The sequence below is a fragment of the Cheilinus undulatus genome, linkage group 10 (assembly GCF_018320785.1).
Source record: "Cheilinus undulatus linkage group 10, ASM1832078v1, whole genome shotgun sequence".
In the NCBI taxonomy this organism is placed as follows: Eukaryota; Metazoa; Chordata; class Actinopteri; order Labriformes; family Labridae; genus Cheilinus; species Cheilinus undulatus.
The window spans coordinates 35,604,971-35,618,093 of record NC_054874.1 but is presented as its reverse complement, the minus strand read 5'-3'; the positions used below and the strand labels follow the sequence as shown (position 1 = coordinate 35,618,093).

At 37.8% G+C, this 13,123-nt stretch overlaps 1 protein-coding gene across 9 annotated transcripts in view; it reads right to left on the bottom strand.

Annotated features, from left to right (window-relative positions):
- si:dkey-237h12.3 (teneurin-3) overlaps positions 1 to 13,123 on the bottom strand; it is a 305,241-nt gene that overhangs the window by 117,534 nt on the left and 174,584 nt on the right. For all 9 annotated transcript variants that reach the window (XM_041797163.1, XM_041797159.1, XM_041797167.1 and 6 more), the window contains one exon: positions 8,490 to 8,704. In XM_041797163.1, coding sequence (XP_041653097.1) covers positions 8,490 to 8,704 — 215 coding nt within the window. The remainder of the gene's footprint in view (positions 1 to 8,489; positions 8,705 to 13,123) is intronic.

Here is a 13,123-nt window from a genome sequence, read left to right as displayed (position 1 = left end):
GAGAGGGAGACTCTGCATACAACAACTGTTGTCCGGGTTCTTCACCACTCAAAACTTTATGGGTGAGTGGCAAAGAGAAAGTCACTGTTGAAGAAAACTAAGATTTAATCTGGACTAGAGTTCACTAAATGGCATAGTCATGTGGAAGAAAGTTGTTTGGTCTGATGACAAAAATGTTGCTTTATTTCCATCAGACAAGACACTATGTTTGGTGGACACCAAACACTGCACATCACCCCAACCACACCATCTCCACTGTGAAGCACGTTAGCCATCATGCTGTGGGGATGCTTCTCAGGAGCCAGCTGTGGAAGGCTTGTAAAAGTAGACTGTAAAAATAATGTGGCAAAATTGGAGGACTGAATGAATAAGATTGGAGTACAATCTTATGCAAGAGAACTATGGCTTGGGAGAAAATGTTTATTCCAGCGAGACAATGGCAGTAGCAGTGTCAAAGCCCAGACCTCAATCCAAAAGAAAACCTCTTGCTGAACTTCACAATGGCTGTTCACACCAGGCCCACATGTATGAATGAATTAATGCACTAATCAAATAAAACTTCTGGATATGAACCAGTCTCATCTCATCGTTGACAAACATTTTCCTACTATCAACAAGTTCAGCTGGGATTGGCCCCTGGCCCCCGAACAGGATAAGCAGTGTAGAAAATGGAAGGAAGGATGCATCAGTGGTGCACTTAATTTAAACACTGTTTCTAATAGCTGACTTGTAACATATTGTTTTTACACAAAAAGGATAGATCCTAAATTCTCTATCCTTGTAATACATCTTAATTACTGGCAACAAGAAAAGACCGATACTATTGGAAAATTTCTGGAAAAATCTACAGCATCTAAAAGAGTAAATTCACAGCATATTGTATATTAATGGTAATGTAAAAGGGAACACTCCAGCGGCTTATGTTTTTTCCTATAAGATGGGAATGCAGAGCAGCAGTCTCTACATATTTTTCAAACAAACATTGATTTAAGAGGGTAAACAAGGAGTATCGAGTCGTCCCTGCCAAAAGAAACGAGCGAAGCGTTGCATCTGCTCTCAGCGCACCTGCTCTATACCTGAGCCTGCTTCTGACTGAAGCTGTAGGCTACAGAGCAGAGACTGCAGCAGAAAACAGCGTGAACAACACCACATGGCAGCAAACCTGGAGCAGGGTACAGGCTGCAGAGGAGCACAGCAGATGCAGACAGATCCCCTGGCTAAAGCAGTCGGTTGCAACACAGATGTACTGAGCATATAGTGAAAACTCAGGGTGGGAATGCGTCTGTGGGCTGCTTATCAGTGTGATGCATACAGACTGGCATCAGAGACAGGGTTTGTTCGGGCCTGGATTTAAAGCTAATGATGAGGCTATTTTTGGAGAGCTTCGATGAACTGTTAAGCCGTTGATTTCTAGCTGATAAACAGAGGGGTTGACTCATATTTTTTAATTATGAGAAAATAATTTAAATGGCTGGAACAAAATTAAAACAATGATTTAAAAAAAAAAAAAAAAAAAGACAAAGCAGTTTAAATGAGTTTCAAGGGAAAATATGGTAAAAACAAATCCAAAATGTGTGTTTCCTTCAGAGGCAGGGCTCTTTAAACCATTATAAACTATTATCAACATTGCCAGAAACAGATTCATTTATTGATCTATAAATTTATATCTTCATTTCCATCATGTTGTAAAAAATAAATGAGAAAAATGACTTCTAAAATAAACCAAAACAAAATATAAAAAACGGAATCCAAATGACAATACCAATGGCAATATTCCACACAGAAATGACAGTAAATATTTAAAAGGAGGTATGGGATGAACTTTACTCGTTTATTTTTGCGTAACCTTAAGAATGCACCGAGTAATTAATCAATCAATCAAACTTTATGTACTATAAAACACCCTTCAAACTAATCTAATTGCAGTACAAAGTGCTTAACAAGGGGGCTTGACTGAGAAGACACGATTTAATAAGACTCACCACTATGAATTCAATAAACAGCAATAAAAGAAATAAACTACATCTTCATGATCATTTTTACGAGCCTAATGACTAAAAAGGGTTTAAGGGTGAGAGATTTAACTTCAGGTGAGAAAAAGCAGCTGTTTTAAAACAACTGGAAAAATCTGAAAAAGGGCAGTAAAGACACAAAAACTTGATAGAAAAATGAATTTTTAAAAAGAAAGTCATTATATATAATAACGTAATGGAAAAGCTAAAACTTGAATTTCCTTTAAGATCAATCAAGTATCTGTCTTATCTAATCTAATCTAATCTATTATATTGAATGAATGTAACAAAAAGTAAGTTCATTATATTTTTAAAGCGTCATGATCACAATTTCTTAAGAATACAATTTGTAGAATTTGGAAAAAGGCTGGTAATTCATAGGGATGCACAATATTGGACTAGTGACAATATCAGGTATGTGGATATCACTGAACTTATTTTAGGCGATTTCGATATTGACATATGCACATCTTTGCTAAATGTAAAGAACACATGATTTCTCCAGTGATTTCTTCAGGGTGGTTTGTTGAGACAAAGTTGTGAAATAAAAACAAATCTTCTTTAGAGCAAAGAATTAAACTAGTTGTATATCAGATTTAATAAGGACAGAAGGTTAAATCTCTGAGAACTTCAGGCTTCACCTTACATTGACACATTATTGTACATCAATACATCCTGTAGATCTAAACGACTGAGATAACAGCTGTAATATATGACAGAAATTCTCATGATGTCAATTACTGATGATCAGTGTTAGGTAGCATTACTTTTGAAAGTAAGTCGTTGTTATATTACAGCGTTACCTACTGATAAAATGTTCTGCTCGTCAGTTGTAAAAAGAACTTATAACGTCCGAATGTCTGCCTTTGAATGTGTAGACTCTACTCTCATTGTAATGCCTAATTTATGGCCCAGAGTTACACAGAATCAAACAAACCCTGTGTGTAATAACCATGTGTAATTGGAACAGCTGTACAGCTGACTCATTGGAAACAAAACAGGAGCTTGTACACTTCCATTTCACCATGATGCTGATCTTCTTGTCCCGTTTATCCCAAAATCCAACATAAAAGGGACAATCCCACAGTGTGATGCTGTTCTCTAACTAGCTTAATAAGTTGGCACATACTGACACAGTGTTTACCTTATGCTAGCACACCACTACGGGCCAATGTGCATACAGGAAAGAAAGAAGGACAAACAGTGCAGATCCTTATTACCTGAATTGTAAAACCGACGCATTTAAATACTCATCACAACAAAAAAGTAATCTAAGTACTCTAATGGATTACTTTGTAACGCATTACCTCCGACGCTGCTGATGATTAACTTTTCAAGTTAATATCCACTGATACCACCATTTTGCCAGTAATATCAAGCAACCCTAGATATACACACATGGATGCAATGCAATTGAAAACAGCAGCTGGAAGAATGTGTGCACACGCATCAATGACACAAAACTTAATCAAATCACAGCAGCTGGTCAGATGTCCTGAGCCTATAACACTAATTCCTTCAGAATTAGCTGAATTTCCTAGAATTGCACAGTGTCCTACTGCATGCAAGCATAAGATACTGCATTGCAATGCATAGTGTCGTATCTTACTGTCTACACTGCATCCATGAAATGTAAAATTCTCTACCCTGTGAATTTCAAGATCCCCTTTCAAGTTATATGATATCTAGTCCTTTTATTTTCAATGCAGACAAACGGATACAAATGGATACTAACTAACTCCACCTTGTAAAGCAAGCCAGCAGGCTATGCTGAGTGAGAAGAGTGAAAGAAAGTCAAGGAAATCTTCCTATTAGACACTCCCTATTCCTTGTCACCTCCTTCTTTCCTTGCTCCTTGCCCACCTCAATGCAGGGGATAGAGAGCAGGAAATCTAACTTTATTCTCTGCAGTCTTTTCAGGCTTACTGAATTGATACCATGGTCAACTAAAAAAACACACTCAATAAACAACATACAATCCTCACTAACCGCTTTCCAAAAGAAGCATGAAGCTGTTTTCCAAGAAATCTAACAAACTACCTGTCCTCTACCTGCACAGCTCCAAAATGGCAAACAGACAAAGTAAGGTACTGGCTGGTGATTTCATATTGCTAAAAGCCAAAAACAAATTATAAAAGTAAATATTGCACTTGCTTTTATCAGCCAGAAAGCCAGAAAAACAACTCCAAATGAATGTTCTGTTGTAACTGACCATTTGGGCAAGTGCTGGCTAACAATTCAGCCAAAAAACCAACTCAATAACCTGGTTATTTTCCTGTATTCCTCATCCTGTTGTTGAGTTTTTCACTTCCTGGTTGCCAAAGCATGCAGCTTTGAATTGGCTGGTTCAAAACATCCAGGCCTACAGAAACACACTAAGGTTTGGTTACTTGAAAGAAAGGGACAAAAAATGCATTAAACCCAGATTTAAGGCTCAGGAATGCAACAAACATGAGCTCTATAGCTGCCTTTCCGTTGACTTGCAAATGACATGACAAGAGAGGGTTAATTCAGGGGGCAGGTGGAGTCAGCACTGATTTAAACCCCCTTTGAGTGAAGCAGGGGACCACGGGGAGGTATATTAACCTGGAGGTAGTTGACTTCTTTGTGTTGCTGGCTTGAGGGGGAAGTAATAAAACAGTTCATCCCATGAGCCCCAAACCTCCCGGCAAAGTGCATACATCTCGATTAGCCGATGTGAACCCCCCCTAAACTCATCTCAATCTAACAATACCAGAGAAAAACAGCCAAGAGACTGACTGGAGAGACCAAAGGATGCCCCGTGGATGGAGGAGGAACGCTCAGAGCCTACTAATTCTTCCACCTTTAACTGAAGTGAACTCGATTACAACTGAGTGAAGACTTGAGAAAAGTTTGTTTCTTTACTTGTTTGGTTTCTGTTCCCCTAGACAGACACTCAATAGAAGAAGCAGGAAGTTTATTTTTGAGACAGGTGTTTCACTTAAATGTTGTCTTGTCTTTCAAGCTGTGAATACAACTAACCGTCAATAACTCTCATTGGGGTCTTTCATGCTCAGTTAAGTAAATGCATTGATTTATGCCCCTGGTCTCTGAACACTATATAATTTAGATGTTGCCACAATGGACAGTGTCCAGTATTGACAAGCCTTCGTGACTGCACAACAATTGCCGGAGACATTAAGGTAGTACCTCGTTAATTAGTGCCCTTTGGTCTTTGATTACATTGGGCTTTCTTTTTTCACCTTCAAAGTGCAATCCAGCACACCTGTTGTCACTTGAATCGGACTTTGTTCCATCAAAGGGTGGCCCTAAATGTCCACACTTGACTGAAGCCCATCTTCACAAAGAGAGAATGTCAAGAAGGTGAGGCTAAGAGCTTTCACAGTCAAGTGTGGTGGAAAATGGCCATTGTCTGAGTGCTCCATCACCATCGACTGGCAGTGGACATTCAGATGCCCAGAGATGTCATTCAAGTGACACATCAGACGTTTTGGAAACACTTCAATTTGCAAATGGCAGACGTTCAGTCGGAGTGAAAGGCATTCATGCCCACACAAAAACAAACTGAAGCTGGGAGGAAAAATGAAATTAACCTACAGTGCTACATTTTAATTTGCAAATGCATAGATGTCTGGAATTTAAATAAGAGCTAATCTCATGAGTGTAGATAAAGGGCTCTATGTAACATTTTATTTTTGCTCTTGTTTTCATTAAAGAACAGTGTTTTTAGCAACAAGCTGCTTTAGGACACAAGATGTACATTTTCTGTTTTAGGGCTTATATATATATATATATATATATATTTATTTATTTTTTTTTTTTTTTTTTTTGATTGTTCTGGCCACAATTATGCCCACAACATGAACGTTTTGGTTCAGTCTCAGTGCTTTCATTTTCTCATTACTTTGTAAGGCGAGGTACTAAATCAGACACAAGGTGCAGAGAAAAATCAAGTTATAACAGATCTGGAAAAAAAAAAAAAAAAAAAAAAAAAAAAATACGATTCTGAGTTGATTCAAAAATTTCAATTTTTCTTTTTTTCAAATACTTAACTTAATCCTGAGGGCATTGTCAACATCAGACAGTTCAAGCACAGTAAACTTGCTGCTTGTATTTTCCCCTGTGCACCATCTCTGACTTTCTTGTTAAAATGTTACTGTAACTATGTTTACATGGACCACTTGTAATCTGAATAAATGCCTAATCAGCTTTTGCTTCATTTAAACACTTAATTCTGAATAAAACCTTCCAATTAGGCTCATTCAGAAAGAAATTTCATTACGATCAAGAGGGGTGGTTTATGCCAATTATGACCATTCAGGTCAGCATCCATGACAACACTTGAGCTGATTGTCTTCCCCTGTTAGGGTTGACTTTTGTCTAACTACGCATGTTTGTCCCACAGACAGAATTGAATTGAATCATGACCCCCAAATCTGAATCAAATCATAAGATATTCAGGGATTCATATTGCTATTATTAAGGTTAATGCAATACAAAGTAATGGGAATCTTTTCTGTGTGGCTTATAATGTTACAGTGTCTGAAGTCTCTGACTAGTCATACCTTCCTGATGGACTCAGATTCACCTGCTGATCCTGCCTAATCAGAACAGATTCTGTTTGAAAATTCACTTCTCACCTTATCCACGTCAGTGTATGTTTTGAAAACAAGAAAGTAGACATATTTTTTGTTTTTTAGTTGTACCTTCTCTTAAAATGTCACTGAAATGTGTCTAACAAACAGCATGTCACTGATCTTTCTCAGAGATGGTGTAAGACTAACACACTGCTGACATTTTCGTTCACATTTGACCATAAGAATTAGAGTTTTTCAAACAGGTGACCTCTTCTTCTACCTAATAAAAAACATCCTCTTTAAATTGGCAGTTTAGGTAAACTATCCAGCAATAAAATGATGCAACACAACAGATGCACATCAATTAATGTCATGAGTACATCCACCAAAATTTACTGATGAGCCAAAATGTCTTTCAACAGGGCAAATTCTGTTATGTATAGATGTTCAACTAATTATACAGCATCTCTAATCTGTGGATTAGCATGCATCTCATCAAACATCCCTTTTACAGATGTGATGAATTTATTTTAGATTACAGCATCTGCATGGAAAAATAGAATGAAAAATATCAGGTTTTGATATGAATTGTTTGACCTAATTCCTAATTAAACATCGTGGATGTAGGGCAGGGAATACAAAATAGAGATCATGTAAAGCATCTATTTGAAATATTGGTCAGAGTAAAAATATTCTCATTTCTCATTGTATCATATTCTCAGAGCCTTTAGCAACCTCATAACAGTCTTTCTAAATGTCAGCACAAAGGTATGAACTGGTGGGTGAGTTAACCATCAATTATGCACCATATGATGACCTTGATGTTGTGCTCATGGTCATTACAACAACTTGAAGAATGCACCTGACACTCTAAAATGACCAAACATTATCTAAGCATATTTAAATACCCATGTGTGAAGATAAGTTTGTATTGTTTTAGGTGTCTAATGATAAAAAAAAAACTCCTTAACATTTGCTAAATTTACATTTAGAATTTAACATTGTGCCGTTAAGATCAAACACTGCCTGTTGACCAAATTTAAGTCAAATATTTTTGCATAAGTCATGTATTTGTGCATATAATCTGATCATAAAAAAATCTGAAATTGACCAAATTTCAGTTAAACAGAATTAAAGATGATGAGTGCAAAATGATATATTTTATCCCCTCACATCAGCACTCAAATGTTATATAACCGCTGTTTCAGACTGGCAGTGTGTTTGCTGCTTGAAACTGCTGCACATGTCCACTCCGGCAGATTGCAAAGAATCAGACTGCAAACATATTCTAATGATGTGGACATGTATTTTCCTACAACTCATCATTTTTCCGTCTATTTTGGCCACTGAGCATGCGGCGCGCAGAAAGCAATAGGCAAGTCATAATTTTCTAGATTCTTCACATGTGAGACGTGTGTATCAGATGTGTGAGATGCGATGTCCATGCAGGCAGTCTGAAAGCCCTGACTTGTTAACATGCGAACAACAATCAAGGCATGTCAAGATGCAGTCTTACACTGCCAGTCTGAGAGTGTTCTGCTCCAGTGTGTTCTTAGATTTTGTTCTTAACTAAGAACAAGTCACAGATGAGGAAAGTTTGATGAATGTCAGAATCCTCTAAAAACCTGTGCAAGAGGGTTTTAAAAGCATTTCTTCTTAAGAATGGTTGGTGAATGAGGCCCAATTTTGCAATCAAGTCCTTTAAGTGCGCTTACTCCTTTAGGTAACAGGAGTAAGCTATTGATCACATCAGACCAAGAAAGGCCATGTTAAAAAAAAATATATATATTTTTTATTTGTAAGGAAAAAAAGTGCAACCCTTTCTCCTGATGGTTACAGAATCATTACTCAAGAAATAAAATATTATAGCCATAGTATATTCTATCTTGACATTTATAAACATTAAAGAGAACTTTACCTGAGTGTGAGATGGTGCAAGGCCCTTCCGTCCATAAACTCCAATCAGTGCATTCTTCTGTACCGAGATGTTAAACTTTATAAAGCGAGGTTGTTCCATGTTTAGCTGAGAGCGCCAGAACACTCCTGGTGGGACGCTCTGACCCACCTTCTTCCCTATGTCCACCTGTCCAGTATCGATAGAGTTGTTTTCCTGATTGAGCACGCTTGTCCTACCTAGAAGACAGAAACACACCCCCACCCAGATTATGTAAGGTGTAACAGAATCACAACAGCTCTGTGAAGGTGATACAGCATGAATCAGTCATGACAAAGCCTTTCAACTGAAACCTCCACACTCACATCTCAAATACAATCTTGGATTTTGTGCAAGTCTTTGATCTTTAGATATCAGAAAATGCCGGATATATCTGCTCATTCACTTCTCAAGCTGGGGCCAAATAATGAGATAGTCATATAGTCAAATGAGGGATGACTAAGCCAGACAAGATTAGATGTAATGTTTCCCTTAAGTCCATAATGCATTGCACTCCCCCCAAAAAAGACCAGATATAGTTGCCCCTTTTTTAGGACACTTACTGCCTTTCTTCTTCCATCTTCCCTCTGTTCTCTGTGACTCATAGAGAAAGGCTTCATCTAAGATAAGGTTTAAATGGAGTCTGTCAGATATAGTGAGCACTCCCTTACCTGAGAAATAACAGCAAATCAAAACAGTTTTACAAATCATGTCCTTAAACTTTGTCCTTACTTGCCAAAGGATGAAGAGATGGTCGATTTAAATGTGACTCATGCTTGTATAAAAAACAGAACCCTGAAATACAAGATTTTTCATGAGAAGATTTCACTGTTAAGAGGAAGAATCAGTAAAGGCTTGCTGTCTAAAGCTCTCTTCAAGTTAACACAGCATTGCTCTTATAATTCACCGTGCCAATGACTTTTACGTACCAGGTGGATGATGCAGACTTGTCCCACTACATAACAACAACTCAACCTTTGCTCCACCATTTCATAAGTGTCTAAGTGTGTGCACCTGTGTATACAGAGGCAATGAGTGTACCTGTTTGTGCCAGGCCTCTATTATTTTCTCCTCTCAGTGTTGCATGTGTAATGAGGCCATTGCCTGTCACTTCAAGCTTCAGTCAAAGTAAAGACAGGAAGCCAAGTTTACCTCCAGGGAGAATAATAGCTGCCTATTGATTGCCTTTAAACAGGCCAAAACCTGCCTCATGCTATCTTAATTAGCAGTACTTATGAGGATTTAAATCTAGCCGAGTTTAAACAATTGAGCATTTGCCTGCCCCGCTCAACTCAATTAATGCTTTCATGGCCATGCATTCTAAATACCTGGGCCAGCCTAGAGATTAAATTGGTGGCTTTTGCTGTAAAGGTGAGCCCAGATCACCTTCTTGCTTGTTGTTGAATACACAATGGTCCAAGATTATGATTAGGCAGCACAAAGCCGTCTGGAGAAAGTTAATTAATATGCAAGAGGTGAAAGATCCCAATAAACTCCAAAGGCTGACTGGGCATCGAGTGGCAAATATTTCACTCTGTCATTCCTAAGGCCAAATGTGGGCTGTGGCAATTTGTCTTTCTTAATCGTCATTTTACCCTTTAACTCCTTTCATTAATTTGCATTTAAGTGCTTAAAGATCCTTTAACCTTTTTTTAAAAGTAAGTTAATTAGCAGCAGCCTTATGTATTCACTTCTGACCAGTCGAGAGTATCTCTCCTCTACAGCTTCTTGGAGTGTCAGGTTTCATGTTTTCCTGTGCTAGTCTTGCTAATCCCTCAATAGCTGACAAGAAGTGGTCACAACATTTACTCCCCATCTAGATCTGTATGAGGACACCCCCAGCATAATGAACCATACATTTATACAGATCTGTTGCTTTTGCAATCTGTAGTAATCTATCAAACCTAATAAACACCATACATAAAAAATATCACTTGCCTACTTCAAACCTAATACATTCTCTATTTGCAGGAAATGAAAAATGAACTTTGTAGTCATTGGAAAGCACAGAATCAGTTGTTTTACACTTTTTATGGGGATAATATTTTTATATATATTATATATTTTTATTATATATTTTATTTATTAGGGATATATGGATGGGTCTAACAGGTTTAAAACTTCAATATATTTCTTAGGCTACAAAACTAATACATTCTTGTTGTGTTGTAGGTGATCAGTTTGATTTGTTAACACATTTGGATTGGCTTTTGGGGCTTTACAAATCTTGTACAATATGAATGAGTGTTACACACTTTATGTTGGTCTTAGTTTCATAAGTATGTTCCTCACTGTTTAAAGTTTAGCTTATTCTTTGCTTTAATCATTCCAATAATTGTTGATTTCACTCTCAGGGAAATTACATGTGTGAATTCAAAGAATTTTTTTTCCATGGGGAAAATGAAGTGAATGGTATGATATGGTATGGCATGGCATTGGACCCAATTGAATTATTATCTTCCCCAAGAAAACTGAACGACCCTTTGAGTTCTTGATGTGTCGTTAAGAGCCGTCAACAGCATAATATAAAAAGATGCCATGACAATACCAGACTATTCAACTATAAACAATCTTTTTCATGCTCTAAAGCACTATAATGCATTAGCACAACATTGAATCATGATATTACCATTGTTGTAATTTTTAAATCTTGCCAATGATTCTTAGTGTTCTGAGATTTTCCATAAACTCTATTGTAAAGGAAGCTAAAATTTGTAGTGCATTTGGAGCAAATGAAAATGCTGAAAGAGGGCAAGAAACTGTATCATACCATATTGCATCTCATCATCTCATCTCGTATTGTATGGTATTGCATCATATCATATCGTACTGTAAAATAAAACTGAATAATATCATATCATATTGTGTCAAAGCCTGACAAGCTGCTGAAACTGTTCACGCTGAAGATGGTTTCATGATGGCATATTTTAAATATCCATAGGTATTCACCCCTTTGGATGTGTTAACCTTTTTATTGATTTTATGAATCAGTTATGGTCAATACAATTTGACTGGCCTAATTCAACAGAGGTCCAGCCAATTGGTGCCAGTAGTTACACATTCAGTGAAATGGGGATAACCCGAGTCCAGTGAATGTGTCTCAAGTGATTGTAGTATAAAGACACCTGTGTCTGGAAGGTCCAGTCACTGGCCTATCACTATTCCTAGCTACCATTACACCATGAAGACAAAAGAACACTCCAAGCAACTCAGAGGAAGTTTATTGTAAAGTGAAATGGGGATAACCCGAGTCCAGTGAATGTGTCTCAAGTGATTGTAGTATAAAGACACCTGTGTCTGGAAGGTCCAGTCACTGGCCTATCACTATTCCTAGCTACCATTACACCATGAAGACAAAAGAACACTCCAAGCAACTCAGAGGAAGTTTATTGTAAAGTATAAGTCAGGAGCTGGATATAAAAAGACACTCCAAGGCACTGAACATCCTCTGGAGTTCAGTTAAACCCATCATCAAGAAATGGAAGGAATATGGTGAGGGATACCAAATTTGGTACTTTTATAAGTGCCAATGCAGCTTTGCACACAAAAGAGTAATGATGTCAGTAGCAGCTTACTGAATCAACAAAGCAAGCATGGTTGATAAGAAGAGGTCTGGTAGGAAGGTTATCTGGAAGGTATGGTTCCACTTTTCAAAATACGATGCAGATTGCGCTGCAATATTTGTGATGGGAAACACAAGGCTTAAAATGGTAACACTTTAATCTGAGGAAGTGGTGTGATTGATGATTCTGACCAACTCCCGCTGCTTCCTGCTCACTCGCACGTGCCCTCCCTCTCTCTCTCACTTTAAACACTGGGATTTGTTTGTTTATTATGTGGATATCAACTATGGAAATACACCAGATAAAGGCATATGCTTGTTCTCTCAGCCACCTAACAGAGACTCAATTAAGGCACGGTACTGATTGCCTACTGTGAGTGCTTCCTAAAAGTTGCTCTCCATCTCTCCAACTTAAGGGCCTCATGACTGATTGATGAGTGAGGAGCGGGCTAACACACACACAAAAGTACCGAAAATGGGTACTGTGGAATCGGTACATTACCGGTTAAAATGTGAAAGGTACCCATCCCTAAATATGGCACATGTGTAAATCTGCCTGGACCAGGCTGTCCTCACAGACTGAGGGACTGTGCAAGAAGGAGACTACAAAGACACCTATGACTACTCTGCAAGAGTTACAAGCTTCAGCAGTTGAGATGGGACAGACTCTGCATACAACAGCTGTTTCCCTGGTTCTTCACCAGTCAAAGAAAAGAGAGCAAGTTGCAAAGAGAAAGCCTCTGTTGAAGAAAACTCATTGAAGACCCTGTAAAGTGAAAATGAATCCATATTTAGGTTTGTTATATGACAGGGGACTGTGTTATGAACACCTAAATACAATTTCAGTCAAAAAAAACATCTCTAAGTTTAAAAAATTAAGCTTCAAAATCATGAAAAATGAGGTGATCCTCTCAGATTTAAAAAAAATCTTACAATCTGAATGTTGACCTTATGAGCTGCAGCTACCTGGCTTTGTGCCAGAGAAGAGACAAGGTCTGTTTTCTGGCTCAAATCTCTGTTATGATAACAAAAGTGCATCTACTAAATACTGACTTAA